We start from the raw sequence: 12396 nt of genomic DNA, 5'->3' as shown, positions 1-12396 counted from the left end.
TGCTTTGCAAGCATCGCCGATATCTGGCAGTTTGTCTCCCTCCTTCCCTCTTCATGAGCCATTAGTCACTATCCAGCTCCTGTTTATGTGATTAGTCCCAAGATATATGGAGCATCTGTGATGTGTCCGTAGACTAAAACTGAAGCCGCAGTAAGAACCCCTCGCTCTCCGTAATAAACGACACAAATACACACACAGATATGGAAAAAAAAGATCATTAATATGCCGAGCATATTCTCCAAAAAAATGATCCTAATGCGAGTGGCGGTCCGAACTTCAGGTCAACATGCACGGATGGTGTCCGCGTCCGTGCAAATCAATAATCATAATCTGCAAATAATGTGCCGTTACTTAGTGTCTGTGCTGTGTCAGTAGGTGGCAGCAGGTAGTTCGTTGCTTTGTAAAAAGTCGTAATGTGCCGGGTGAGACAAAGATGGTTTGTTGTGATCCCAATACGCAGACCACAGCGGGAGGCAGGGTGCAGGTAAAAAGGTACGTAATGCTTGAATCAAAAATTAACAAAAAGGGAAAGAGAAAAGGAAAAGGCAATGGCTCTGCAAAACGAAAGTACAACTGAACTGGCTACAAAGTAAACAAACAAAATGCTGGACGACAGCAAAAACTTACAGCGTCCACAAAGTACCGTATTTTTCGGACTATAAGTCGCAGTTTTTTTCATAGTTCGGCCGGGGGTGCGACTTATACTCAGGAGCGACTTATGTGTGAAATTATTAACACATTAGCGTAAAATATCAAATAATATTATTGATCTCATTCACGTAAGAGACTAGACGTATAAGATTTCATAGGATTTAGCGATTAGGAGTGACAGATTGTTTGGTAAACGTATAGCATGTTCTATATGTTATAGTTATTTGAATGACTTTTACCATAATATGTTACGTTAACATACCAGGCACGTTCATATAACGTACACTTATTCAGCCTGTTGTTCACTATTCTTTATTTATTTTAAATTGCCTTTCAAATTTCTATTCTTGGTGTTGGGTTTTATCAAATAAATGTCCCCAAAAAAAGCGACTTATATATGTTTTTTTCCTTCTTTATTATGCATTTTCGGCAGGTGTGACTTATACTCCAGTGCGACTTATACTCCGAAAAATACGGTAGTTTTATACTTGTGAGTGTTGATGACACAGCTTTGCAACAGTTGATATTCTAGTTTCAAGCATGTTTTACTCAATATAGGTCATCAAATCTCAGCAACAAGCTGTAATATCTTACTGAGATCATTTAGGACCAAAACCCTTAAAACAAGTAAAACACTCTAACATAAAATCTGCTTAGTGAGAAGAAGTATCTTATTAGACAGAAAATAAGCAAATATCACCCTTATTTGAGATATTCAATCTTACTTCGATTTCAGTTTTTGCAGTGTATGCAAAACTGAAACAGAAACAAAATGCTGGACGACAGCAAAAACTTACGACGTCCACAAAGTACATCCGTACGTGACACGGTAATCAACAATGTCCACACAAAAAAGGATAGCAACAACTCAAATGGCCTTTCTTGCTAACACAAAGCCAGGCAAAACACCAACAAAACAGGACGGCCACCAAAATAAGAGCGCAAGACAAGAACTAGAGCACTACACACAGGAAAACACAAACAAACTCAAAATAAGGCACGACGACCTGGTGGTGTTTCATTTTTTTCACGTTTTCTGCTGGTGGTGTGCCTCTGGAATTTCTTTTTAATGGAAAAAATGTGCCTTGCCTCAAAAAAGGTCTTAGAGATGTGAAACTGTAATCCGAATCTGGCGTATAGTTGGCAGCATCACAGCTTGCATGCACTGTACATGCAGGACGGAAGAAAAAACATGCAGAAATCGAGTCCCTGGTAAAAGTAAAGGGTAAGAACCACCCTCCCCCCACCCCCAGGCCATGGACCTCTAACCCGCAGCCATTCCTGTCTGGCCCACCATAAGAGGTCATCAATTTGGGCTGACTGGAGGGCAACCCGATTGTCAGCCAAAATCCTGCCTCCTGCCCCAGATACCTCTTTCCACGGACGGGATGGAGGGCGCCACGTCGATTGGCACTCACCGCCTGGAGCTCCGACAGAGGAACGTTCCGGATCCTGGGGGCGTGATCCGCAAACTGGTTCATCCTCTCTCCTCTTTGCTTCCCTCACTCTTCGTCCACCTTCTGAACTAACGGAGTCCCAGCTGCCGCATGCCACTGCTCGTGTGCATGCGTGTTGTGTGCTGTAACCGTGTGTGTGTGTGTGTGTGTGTGTGTGTGTGTGTGTGTGTGTGTGTGTGTGTGTGTGTATTGGAACGATGATGCAGCAGGCAAACAAGGGTCTTGGCTGTCCCGCGTCAGCTCTTGTCAATATTTAACCACCCGAGCAAGTGTGCTTTGGTGGCAGTGAGATAGCGTGTGTCTTGTAACGTTTATCCTGCAGCAAACTTCTGGTTGGGCATGTTTGTCCGGACGTAAGACATCACTACCATCACACCACCGGTTCCGCCTACACGGGCCATTCCTCCGAATCACTGCCCTTTACTGGTAACTCTCTCGAAAATAATAATTCTCTAATCTCTATTTATTGAACTACTCAAAATGTGTATTGGCTATTGGCTGAGCTAACCCTAACCCTAAACCCCTAACCCTAACCCATTTGATAAATAGAATACTCATACTACTACTCTACTGATGAATACTCAGTAGAAGTATTTAAGTCCCATCTTAAAACTCATTTGTATACTCTAGCCTTTAAATAGACCCCCCTTTTAGAGCAGTTGATCTGCTGTTTCTTTTCTTTTCTGCTCTGCCCCCCTCTCCCTTGTGGAGGGGGTGCACAGGTCCGGTGACCACGGATGAAGTGCTGGCTGTCCAGACTCGGGACCCGGGGTGGACCGCTCGCCTGTGCATCGGTTGGGGACATCTCTGCGCTGCTGACCCGTCTACGCTCGGGATGGTCTCCTGCTGGCCCCACTATGGACTGGACTCTCACTATTATGTTAGATCCACTATGGACTGGACTCTCACTATTATGTTAGATCCACTATGGACTGGACTCTCACTATTATGTTAGATCCACTATGGACCGGACTCTCACTATTATGTTAGATCCACTATGGACTGGACTCTCACACTATTATGTTAGATCCACTATGGACTGGACTCTCACACTATTATGTTAGATCCACTATGGACTGGACTCTCACTATTATGTTAGATCCACTATGGATTGGACTCTCACTATTATGCTAGATCCACTATGGACTGGACTCTCACTATTATGTTAGATCCACTATGGATTGGACTCTCACTATTATGTTAGATCCACTATGGACTGGACTGTCACTATTATGTTAGATCCACTATGGACTGGACTTTCACAATATTATATTAGATCCACTATGAACTGGATTCTCACTATTATGTTAGATCCACAATGGATTGGACTCTCACACTATTATGTTAGATCCACTATGGACTGGACTCTCACTATTATGTTAGATCCACTATGGACTGGACTCTCACTATTATGTTAGATCCACTATGGACTGGACTTTCACAATATTATGTTAGATCCACTATGGACTGGACTCTCACTATTATGTTAGATCCACTATGGACTGGACTCTCACTATTATGTTAGATCCACTATAGACTGGACTCTCACACTATTATGTTAGATCCACTATGGACTGGACTCTCACACTATTATGTTAGATCCACTATGGACTGGACTCTCACTATTATGTTAGATCCACTATGGACTGGACTCTCACTATTATGTTAGATCCACTATGGACTGGACTCTCACTATTATGTTAGATCCACTATGGACTGAACTCTCACTATTATGTTAGATCCACTATGGACTGGACTTTCACAATATTATGCTAGATCCACTATGGACTGGACTCTCACTATTATGTTAGATCCACTACGGACTGGACTCTCACACTATTATGTTAGATCCACTATGGACTGGACTTTCACAATATTATGCTAGACCCACTCGACGTCCATTGCATCCAGTCTCCCTTAGAGGGGGGGTCACCCACATATGCGGTCCTCTCCAAGGTTTCTCATAGTCATTCACATTGACATCCCACTGGGTTGTGAGTTTTTCCTTGCCCTGATGTGGGATCTGAACCGAGGATGTCGTTGTGGCTTGTGCAGCCCTTTGAGACACTTGTGATTTAGGGCTATATAAATCAACATTGATTGATTGACATTAGGCGCACCGGGTTATAAAGGGTTATAGTCCGAAAAAAATAGCAATTTTATTGAGCATTTAGGAGTTTTATTCCCTCGGTCACCGATTAGGTGGAATGGTCTGCATTTGTTCCATCTGGCTTGTGAAAACATTCATGATGTGATACTCGGGACTAAGGAAGGACCCAAAGTGTGCCTCAAACAGCCAGCCAAGACCACTGACAACCGCCCTGGGAGTGTTCATCTCTGCAATAGAGCGGCGCTCCACGCGGGTGGATGGAGCAGTACAGGCTCGACTACTGCAACGCACTTCTTGTCCGGATCCCCAGCAAGAAGATCCAGAAGCTGCAATACATCCAGAATAGTGCTGCTAGGATCCTGATGAGAGTACGGAAATATGACCGTATCACACCAACTCTCAAATCCCTTCACTGGCTTCCTGTTCCACTCAGGATTGAAATTCAAAGTCTCCCTACTAACCCACCAGTGCCTCCATGGAAATGCCCCCCTCTACCTCAAAGAACTACTCACCCCCAAATCCTCCACTCGACACATCCGCTCCGGACAGGCTAACCTCCTCCAACCTCAGAGGATAAAGCTACGAACTATGGGAGACCGGGCTTTCTGCTCCGCCGCTCCCTGTCTGTGGAACGCTTTCCCTGACCACCTGAGGTCACCACAGACTGTGGATGCTTTTAAAAAAGGCTTAAAAACCCTTCTTTTTAAAAAAGCCTTTTTTTTAGATATATGCATACTAGTTCTAGCTATTTGGCTGTTCTAGTTTTTATTTTTAATTATCTTTTTATTTTATTTTTTTAATACTCTGTAGCACTTTGAGGTTGTTTACTCAATGTAAAGTTTTTTTTTTTTTTACAAATAAAATCTATATTCTAGTTAATTTAGTTTATTTTAGCACAACATAATTGCATTTAAATTAGGGATGTCAGGTGCTTATATATTTTTTTATATTAGATTAATCGCGCTGTTGAATTGTGATTAATCATGATTAATCACAGGTTACTACTCGCTTGCAAAAATAAAATACGCTTAAAGAAATACCCCAAATATTTGGACAGAACCTCGGACGTTTTATTTTTTTAAACGTTTTACTTAACTGCAAGTCATTAATTAGCTGAAAACTGCAGGTCATTAATTAGCTGATAAAACTGCAAGTCATTAATTAGCATACGTTAGATATATGCATACTAGTTCTAGCTATTTGGCTGTTCTAGTTTTAATTTTAATTTTTGTATTATCTTTGTATTTTAATTTATTTTTTTATTTTTATTTTTTTTATTTTTTATTTTATTTTATTTTATTATTATTTTTAATACACTAGAGCACTTTGAGGTTGTTTACTCAATGTAAAGTGCTTTTTACAACAAAATCTATATTCCTAGTTAATTTAGTTTATTTTAGCACAGCATAATTGCATTTACATTAGGGATGTCAGGTGCTTATTTTTTTTTTATATCAGATTAATCGTGATTAATTGTGATTAATCACGATTAATCACAGGTTATTACTCACTTGCAGAAATAAAATACGCTTAAGGAAATACCCCCAATATTTGGACAGAACCTGGGACGTTTTATTTTTTTAAACGTTTTACTTAACTGCAAGTCATTAATTAGCTGATAAAACTGCAAGTCATTAATTAGCATACATTAGATATATGCATACTAGTTCTAGCTATTTGGCTGTTCTGGTTTTAATTTTAATTTTATTTTTTGTATTATCTTTGTATTTTATTTATTTATTTATTTATTTTTTTTAATTATTATTATTTCTAATACACTAGAGCACTTTGAGGTTGTTTACTCAATGTAAAGTGCTTTTTACAAACAAAATCTATATTCCTAGTTAATTTAGTTTATTTTAGCACAGCATGTTTGCATTTAAATTAGGATGTCAGGTGCTTATATATTTTTTTATATTGGATTAATCGTGCTGTTGAATTGTGATTAATCATGATTAATCACAGGTTACTACTCGCTTGCAAAAATAAAATACGCTTAAAGAAATACCCCAAATATTTGTACAGAACCTGGGACGTTTTATTTTTTTAGACGTTTTACTTAACTGCAAGTCATTAATTAGCTGAAAACTGCAGGTCATTAATTAGCTGATAAAACTGCAAGTCATTAATTAGCTGAAAAAACTGCAAGTCATTAATTAGCATACGTTAGATATATGCATACTAGTTCTAGCTATTTGGCTGCTCTAGTTTTAATATAATTTTTTATTTTTTTATTATCTTTGTATTTTAATTTATTTTTTTATTTTATTTTATTATTATTTTTATTTATTTATTTATTTATTATTTTTTAATACACTGGAGCACTTTGAGGTTGTTTACTCAATGTAAATGGTTTTTACAAATAAAATCTATATTCCTAGTTCATTTTGTTTATTTTAGCACAGCATAATTGCATTTAAATTAGGGATGTCAGGTGCTTATATTTTTTTTAGATCAGATTAATCACACTCTTGAATTAATCACAGGTTATTACTCGTTTGCAAAAATAAAATACGCTTAAGGAAATACCCCAAATATTTGGACAGAACCTGGGACGTTTTATTTTTTTAAACGTTTTACTTAACTGCAAGTCATTAATTAGCTGATAAAACTGCAAGTCAATAATTAGCATACGTTAGATATATGCATACTAGTTCTAGCTATTTGGCTGTTCTAGTTTTAATTTTTATTTTAATTTTTGTATTATCTTTGTATTTTAATTTATTTATTTTTTTATTTTATTTTTTTTATTTTATTTTTTATTTTTTTATTATTATTTTTAATACACTAGAGCACTTTGAGGTTGTTTACTCAATGTAAAGTGCTTTTTACAACAAAATCTATATTCCTAGTTAATTTAGTTTATTTTAGCACAGCATAATTGCATTTAAATTAGGGATGTCAGGTGTTTATTTTTTTTTTTATATCAGATTAATCACGCTCTTGAATTGTGATTAATCATGATTAATCACAGGTTATTACTCACTTGCAGAAATAAAATACGCTTAAGGAAATACCCCCAATATTTGGACAGAACCTGGGACGTTTTATTTTTTTAAACGTTTTACTTAACTGCAAGTCATTAATTAGCTGAAAAAACTGCAAGTCATTCATTAGCATACGTTAGATATATGCATACTAGTTCTAGCTATTCGGCTTTTGTAGTTTTTATTTTTATTTTTAATTTTTTTTTATTATCTTTGTATTTTAATTTAATTTTTTTTTTTTTTTTTTTTTTTTTTTTTTTTTATACACTGTAGCACTTTGAGGTTGTTTACTCAATGTAAAGTGCTTTTTACAAATAAAATCTATATTCCTAGTTAATTTAGTTTATTTTAGCACAGCATGTTTGCATTTAAATTAGGATGTCAGGTGCTTATATATTTTTTTTATATCAGATTAATCGTGCTCTTGAATTGTGATTAATCATGATTAATCACAGGTTTTTACTCGCTTGCGAAAATAAAATACGCTTAAGGAAATACCCCAAATATTTGGACAGAACCTGGGACGTTTTATTTTTTTAAACGTTTTACTTTACTGCAAGTCATTAATTAGCATACATTAGATACATGCATACTAGTTCTAGCTATTTGGCTGTTCTAGTTTTTATTTATTTTTATTTTTTTTAATTATCTTTGTATTTTAATTAAATTTTTTATTTGTTATTTTTATTTTTTTTTCAATACACTGTAGCACTTTGAGGTTGTTTACTCAATGTAAAGTGCTTTTTACAAACAAAATCTATATTCCTAGTTAATTTAGTTTATTTTAGCACAGCATAATTGCATTTAAATTAGGGATGTCAGGTGCTTATATATTTTTTTTGTATCAGATTAATCACGCTCTTGAATTGTGATTAATCATGATTAATCACAGGTTTTTACTCGCTTGCAAAAATAAAATACGCTTAAGGAAATACCCCAAATATTTGGACAGAACCTGGGACGTTTTGATAAAACTGCAGGTCATTAATTAGCATAGGTTAGATATATGCATACTAGTTCTAGCTATTTGGCTGTTCTAGTTTTTATTTATTTTTATTATCTTTTTATTTTTTTTAATTAATTTTTCTTAATTTATTTTTTTAATACACTGTAGCACTTTGAGGTTGTTTATTCAATGTAAAGTGCTCTTTACAAATAAAATGTATTATTACTATTACGTCAATCCGAGGTCAGTTTTACTGCGCGACCTTTAACCAAACACTGTTTCAATTCAAACTTCTTCCCTGGAGACCGCAGCTATTTTTCTGGATAACGTTCTGGAAACATCTCTCCGAAAGTCAACCAAAATTTGGCTTGTAAGGGAGCGCAAACATTTCCTGGAACAGTTGAACCGTTCCCAAAACATCCATCTTGTCCAAAAAGGCCGACGTGCCAGCTGATATTGGCTTGCTACTGTACGCTCTGAAAATCCTCTAGTCTGAAAAGAAAAACCCCACAGGACTTCACGGCATGCTGTAAAGACCGCCGCCGAGGCCCTGAAGTCAAACTTGGACCCGCGCCAAATTGTACACCCGACTTCACCCGCGTGACGCTGGTTGAGATCCATGCATTCTCTGAGAATGACAGGAAGAAGTTGCTCCTGCCACAACTTGCTTCATGCAGCACAGATCTTTCCTTTCAGTATTAAAATTGAGAGCACATGACCCGCGGCGGTACTGATGATTAATGGGAGACAAAAAGCAGGTAATGTTGCTTGCGTCAGGCGCCATGCCGAGCCTCACTTAGGAATTCATGACATCATCGCGTCAAGTCGGGCCTGTGTGAAGCTGCAGTGGCGTGCAATCATCCGAGATGTGACTAATCATTTTCACCTCGGCAGGTTAACTCCTAATTGTTTATGACACACTCGTCATATGCACCTCCGATTTGCATATACTATTTACTGACTTAAATGAGCATTATTAAATAAAGTGAAAATGGCACGTTGTGTAAATGGTAAATAAAAACAGAATAAAATGATTTGCAAATCCTTTCCAACTTATATTCACTAGAATAGACTGCAAAGACAAGATACTTAACATTCAAACTGAAAAAAAAGTGTTATTTTTTGCAAATATTAGCTCATTTGGAATTTGATGTCTGCGACATGTTTCAAAAAAGCTGGCACAAGTGGCAAAAAAGACTGAGAATGTTGAGGAATGCTCATCAAACCCTTTTTTTGGACCATCCCTCAGGTGAACAGGCTAATTGGGAACAGGTGGGTGCCATGGTTTGGGTATAAAAGCAGCTTCCATGAAATGCTCAGTCATTCACAAACAAGGACGGGGGCGAGGGTCACCACTTTGTCAACAAATGCGTGAGCAAATTGTCCAACAAATTCAGAACAACATTTATCAACCAGCTATTGCAAGGAATTTAGGAATTTCACCCTCTACGCTCCGTAATATCATCAAAAGGTTCAGAGAATTTGGAGAAATCACTGCACGTAGGCAGCTAAGCCCATGACCTTCGATCCCTCAGGCTGTACTGCATCAACAAGCGACATCAGTGTGTAAAGGATATCACCACATGGGCTCAAGAACACTTCAGAAACCCACTGTCAGTAACTACAGTTGGTCGCTATATCTGTAAAGGGTACAAAAAAAAAAAAAACGGAAAACAAGGCGAAGGCAGAACACGCTGATCGCACTTGGAGCCAAAAGCTAACACTTAGCATCGACTATGGACATGGAGAACTTGTGAAACTGTGGCATGAAGTAAACAAGACTTACGTAGTCCAGGCATGAGACAAACAATGACGCCAGGACGACTGACTGGCAAAGGCAGGCTTAAATAATGTCTCTAGATTGGAAACAGGTGCGCGTCCCGAACACCAGAGGCAGGTAAAAATCATAAGTCACCATGGTAACTAAAACAAACAAGAACTATGGAGTCTAAAACTAACAGAACATAACAAAAACATGATCCGAACCACGGATCATGACAGAATTTAGGGATGTCGCCATCTACGGTCTGTAATATCATCAAAAGGGTCAGAGAATCTGGAGAAATCACTGCATGTAAGCAATATATTACGGACCTTCGATCCATTCAGGCGGTACTGCATCAAAAACCAACAAGTGTGTAAAGGATATCACCACATGGACTCAGGAACACTTCAGAAAAGCACTATCAGTAACTACAGTTGGTCGCTACATCTGTAAGTGCAAGGTAAAACTCTAGTACTCTAGTAACGCGAAAGCCATTTGTCAACAACACCCAGAAACGCCGCCGGCTTCGCTGGGCCCGAGTTCATCTAAGATGGACTGATACAAAGTGGAAAAGTGTTATATGACATTTCAAATTGCTTTTGGAATCTTTGGACGTCGTGTCCTCCGGACCAAAGAGGAAAAGAACCATCCGGATTGTTATAAGCGCAAAGTGTAAAAGCCAGCATGTGTGATGGTATGGGGGTGTATTAGTGCCCAAGACATGGGTAACTTACACATCTGTGAAGGCACCATTAATGCTGAAAGGTAAATACAGGTTTTGGAGCAACATATGTTGCCATCCAAGCAACGTTATCATGGACGCCCCTGCTTATTTCAGCAAGACAATGCCAAGCCACGTGTTACAACAGCGTGGCTTCATAGTAAAAGAGTGCGGGTACTAGACTGGCCTGCCTGTAGTCCAGACCTGTCTCCCATTGAAAATGTGTGGCGCATTATGAAGCCTAAAATAGCACAACGGAGACCCCCGGACTGTTGAACAACTTAAGCTGTACATCAAGCAAGAATGGGAAAGAATTCCACCTGAGAAGCTTCAAAAATGTGTCTCCTCAGTTCCCAAATGTTTACTTAGTGTTGTTAAAAGGAAAGGCCATGTAACACAGTAGTAAAAATGCCCCTGTGCCAACTTTTTTGCAATGTGTTGCTGCCATTAAATTCTAAGTTGATGATTATTTGCAAAACAAATTACGTTTCTCAGTGTGAACATGAAATATCTTGTCTTTGCAGTCTATTCAATTGAATATAAGTTGAAAAGGATGTGCAGTCAGTTTTTATTTACGAATTACACAACATGCCAACTTCACTGGTTTTGGGTTTTGTAGCTTGTCAACTTTTCCAATAAAAGTACCTCGGTTTTGGTAAACCCCACATTTAATATTAGTTTTTAAATGACCAGAAGTTTACCCCAGTTTTCGTTTGCCGTCGTTTTCCATGTGTCCAAACAAAGAATCTCATGCGTCGGTGACTCAGTCTTTTTTTTTTTAATGATTACAACTGCAAAATAAGCCACCATGGGGCCAAATAACTGTGTTAATGACAGAAAGAAGGTGAGAACCATTATTCAATTAAAAAAATAACTCGTAGCAAAGTACAAAGGTGTGGCTCCTCCCCTCCTTTCTCACCATTCATCGCCGTCTTCGTCAACAAGACTCTTCGATAAAAATGATGTTAAATGTTCACTTATGCCTTCCGTTCCTCATCTAAAGGTATTTTACATTGTCTCCTGCATGTACAACTATAGTTACTCTCCGTAAAATGTGTTTTGTGTTAATATTTATTGGTTTCTGAAACTTATTACCGTATTTTTCGGAGTATAAGTCGCTCCGGAGTATAAGTCGCACCGGCCAAAAATGCATAATAAAGAAGGAAAAAAACATATAAAAGTCTCACTGGAGTATAAGTCGCATTTTTTGGGGAAATGTATTTGATAAAAGCCAACAGCAAGAATAGACATTTGAAAGGCAATTTAAAATAAATAAAGAATAGTGAACAACAGACTGAATAAGTGTACGTTATATGAGGCATAAATAATAACCAACTGGTATGTTAACGTAACATATTATGGTAAGAGTCATTCAAATAACTATAACATATAGAACATGCTATACAATCTGTCACTCCTAATCGCTAAATCCCATGAAATCTTATACGTCTAGTCTCTTACGTGAATGAGATCAATAATATAATTTGATATTTTACGCTAATGTGTTAATAATTTCACACATAAGTCGCTCCTGAGTATAAGTCGCACCCCCGGCCAAACTATGAAAAAAACTGCGACTTATAGTCCGAAAAATACGGTACCTAATTTTGGAATGAAAAAAATGGTTTCGGTTTTCAAATTATTTGGTCTGTGTCGGATCTTTTGGACCAATTTACTGAGAGGCATTGGAAAACAATTACCAAATTACGTATGGAACCTAAAAAAATCACTGAGAGAGCAGACCTCCGAGAGGCCCTCC

The 12396-nt window shown here is 37.7% G+C and overlaps 1 protein-coding gene across 4 annotated transcripts in view; it reads right to left on the bottom strand.

Moving 5' to 3' along the window:
- LOC133622527 (nck-associated protein 5-like) overlaps positions 1-12396 on the bottom strand; it is a 298294-nt gene that overhangs the window by 251925 nt on the left and 33973 nt on the right. For 3 of the 4 annotated variants that reach the window (XM_061985347.1, XM_061985348.1, XM_061985351.2), the window contains exon 1: positions 2070-2183. The exons of the other annotated variant lie outside the window; for it this stretch is intronic. In XM_061985347.1, the coding sequence (XP_061841331.1) occupies positions 2070-2132 (63 nt within the window). In that variant the 5' untranslated portion in view covers positions 2133-2183. Of the gene's footprint in view, positions 1-2069; positions 2184-12396 lie in introns of those variants that run through there. 4 annotated transcript variants of the gene reach the window in all.

The sequence above is a fragment of the Nerophis lumbriciformis genome, linkage group LG23 (genome assembly GCF_033978685.3).
Source record: "Nerophis lumbriciformis linkage group LG23, RoL_Nlum_v2.1, whole genome shotgun sequence".
NCBI lineage: Eukaryota > Metazoa > Chordata > Actinopteri > Syngnathiformes > Syngnathidae > Nerophis > Nerophis lumbriciformis.
This window is presented reverse-complemented; position numbering and strand designations above follow the sequence as displayed.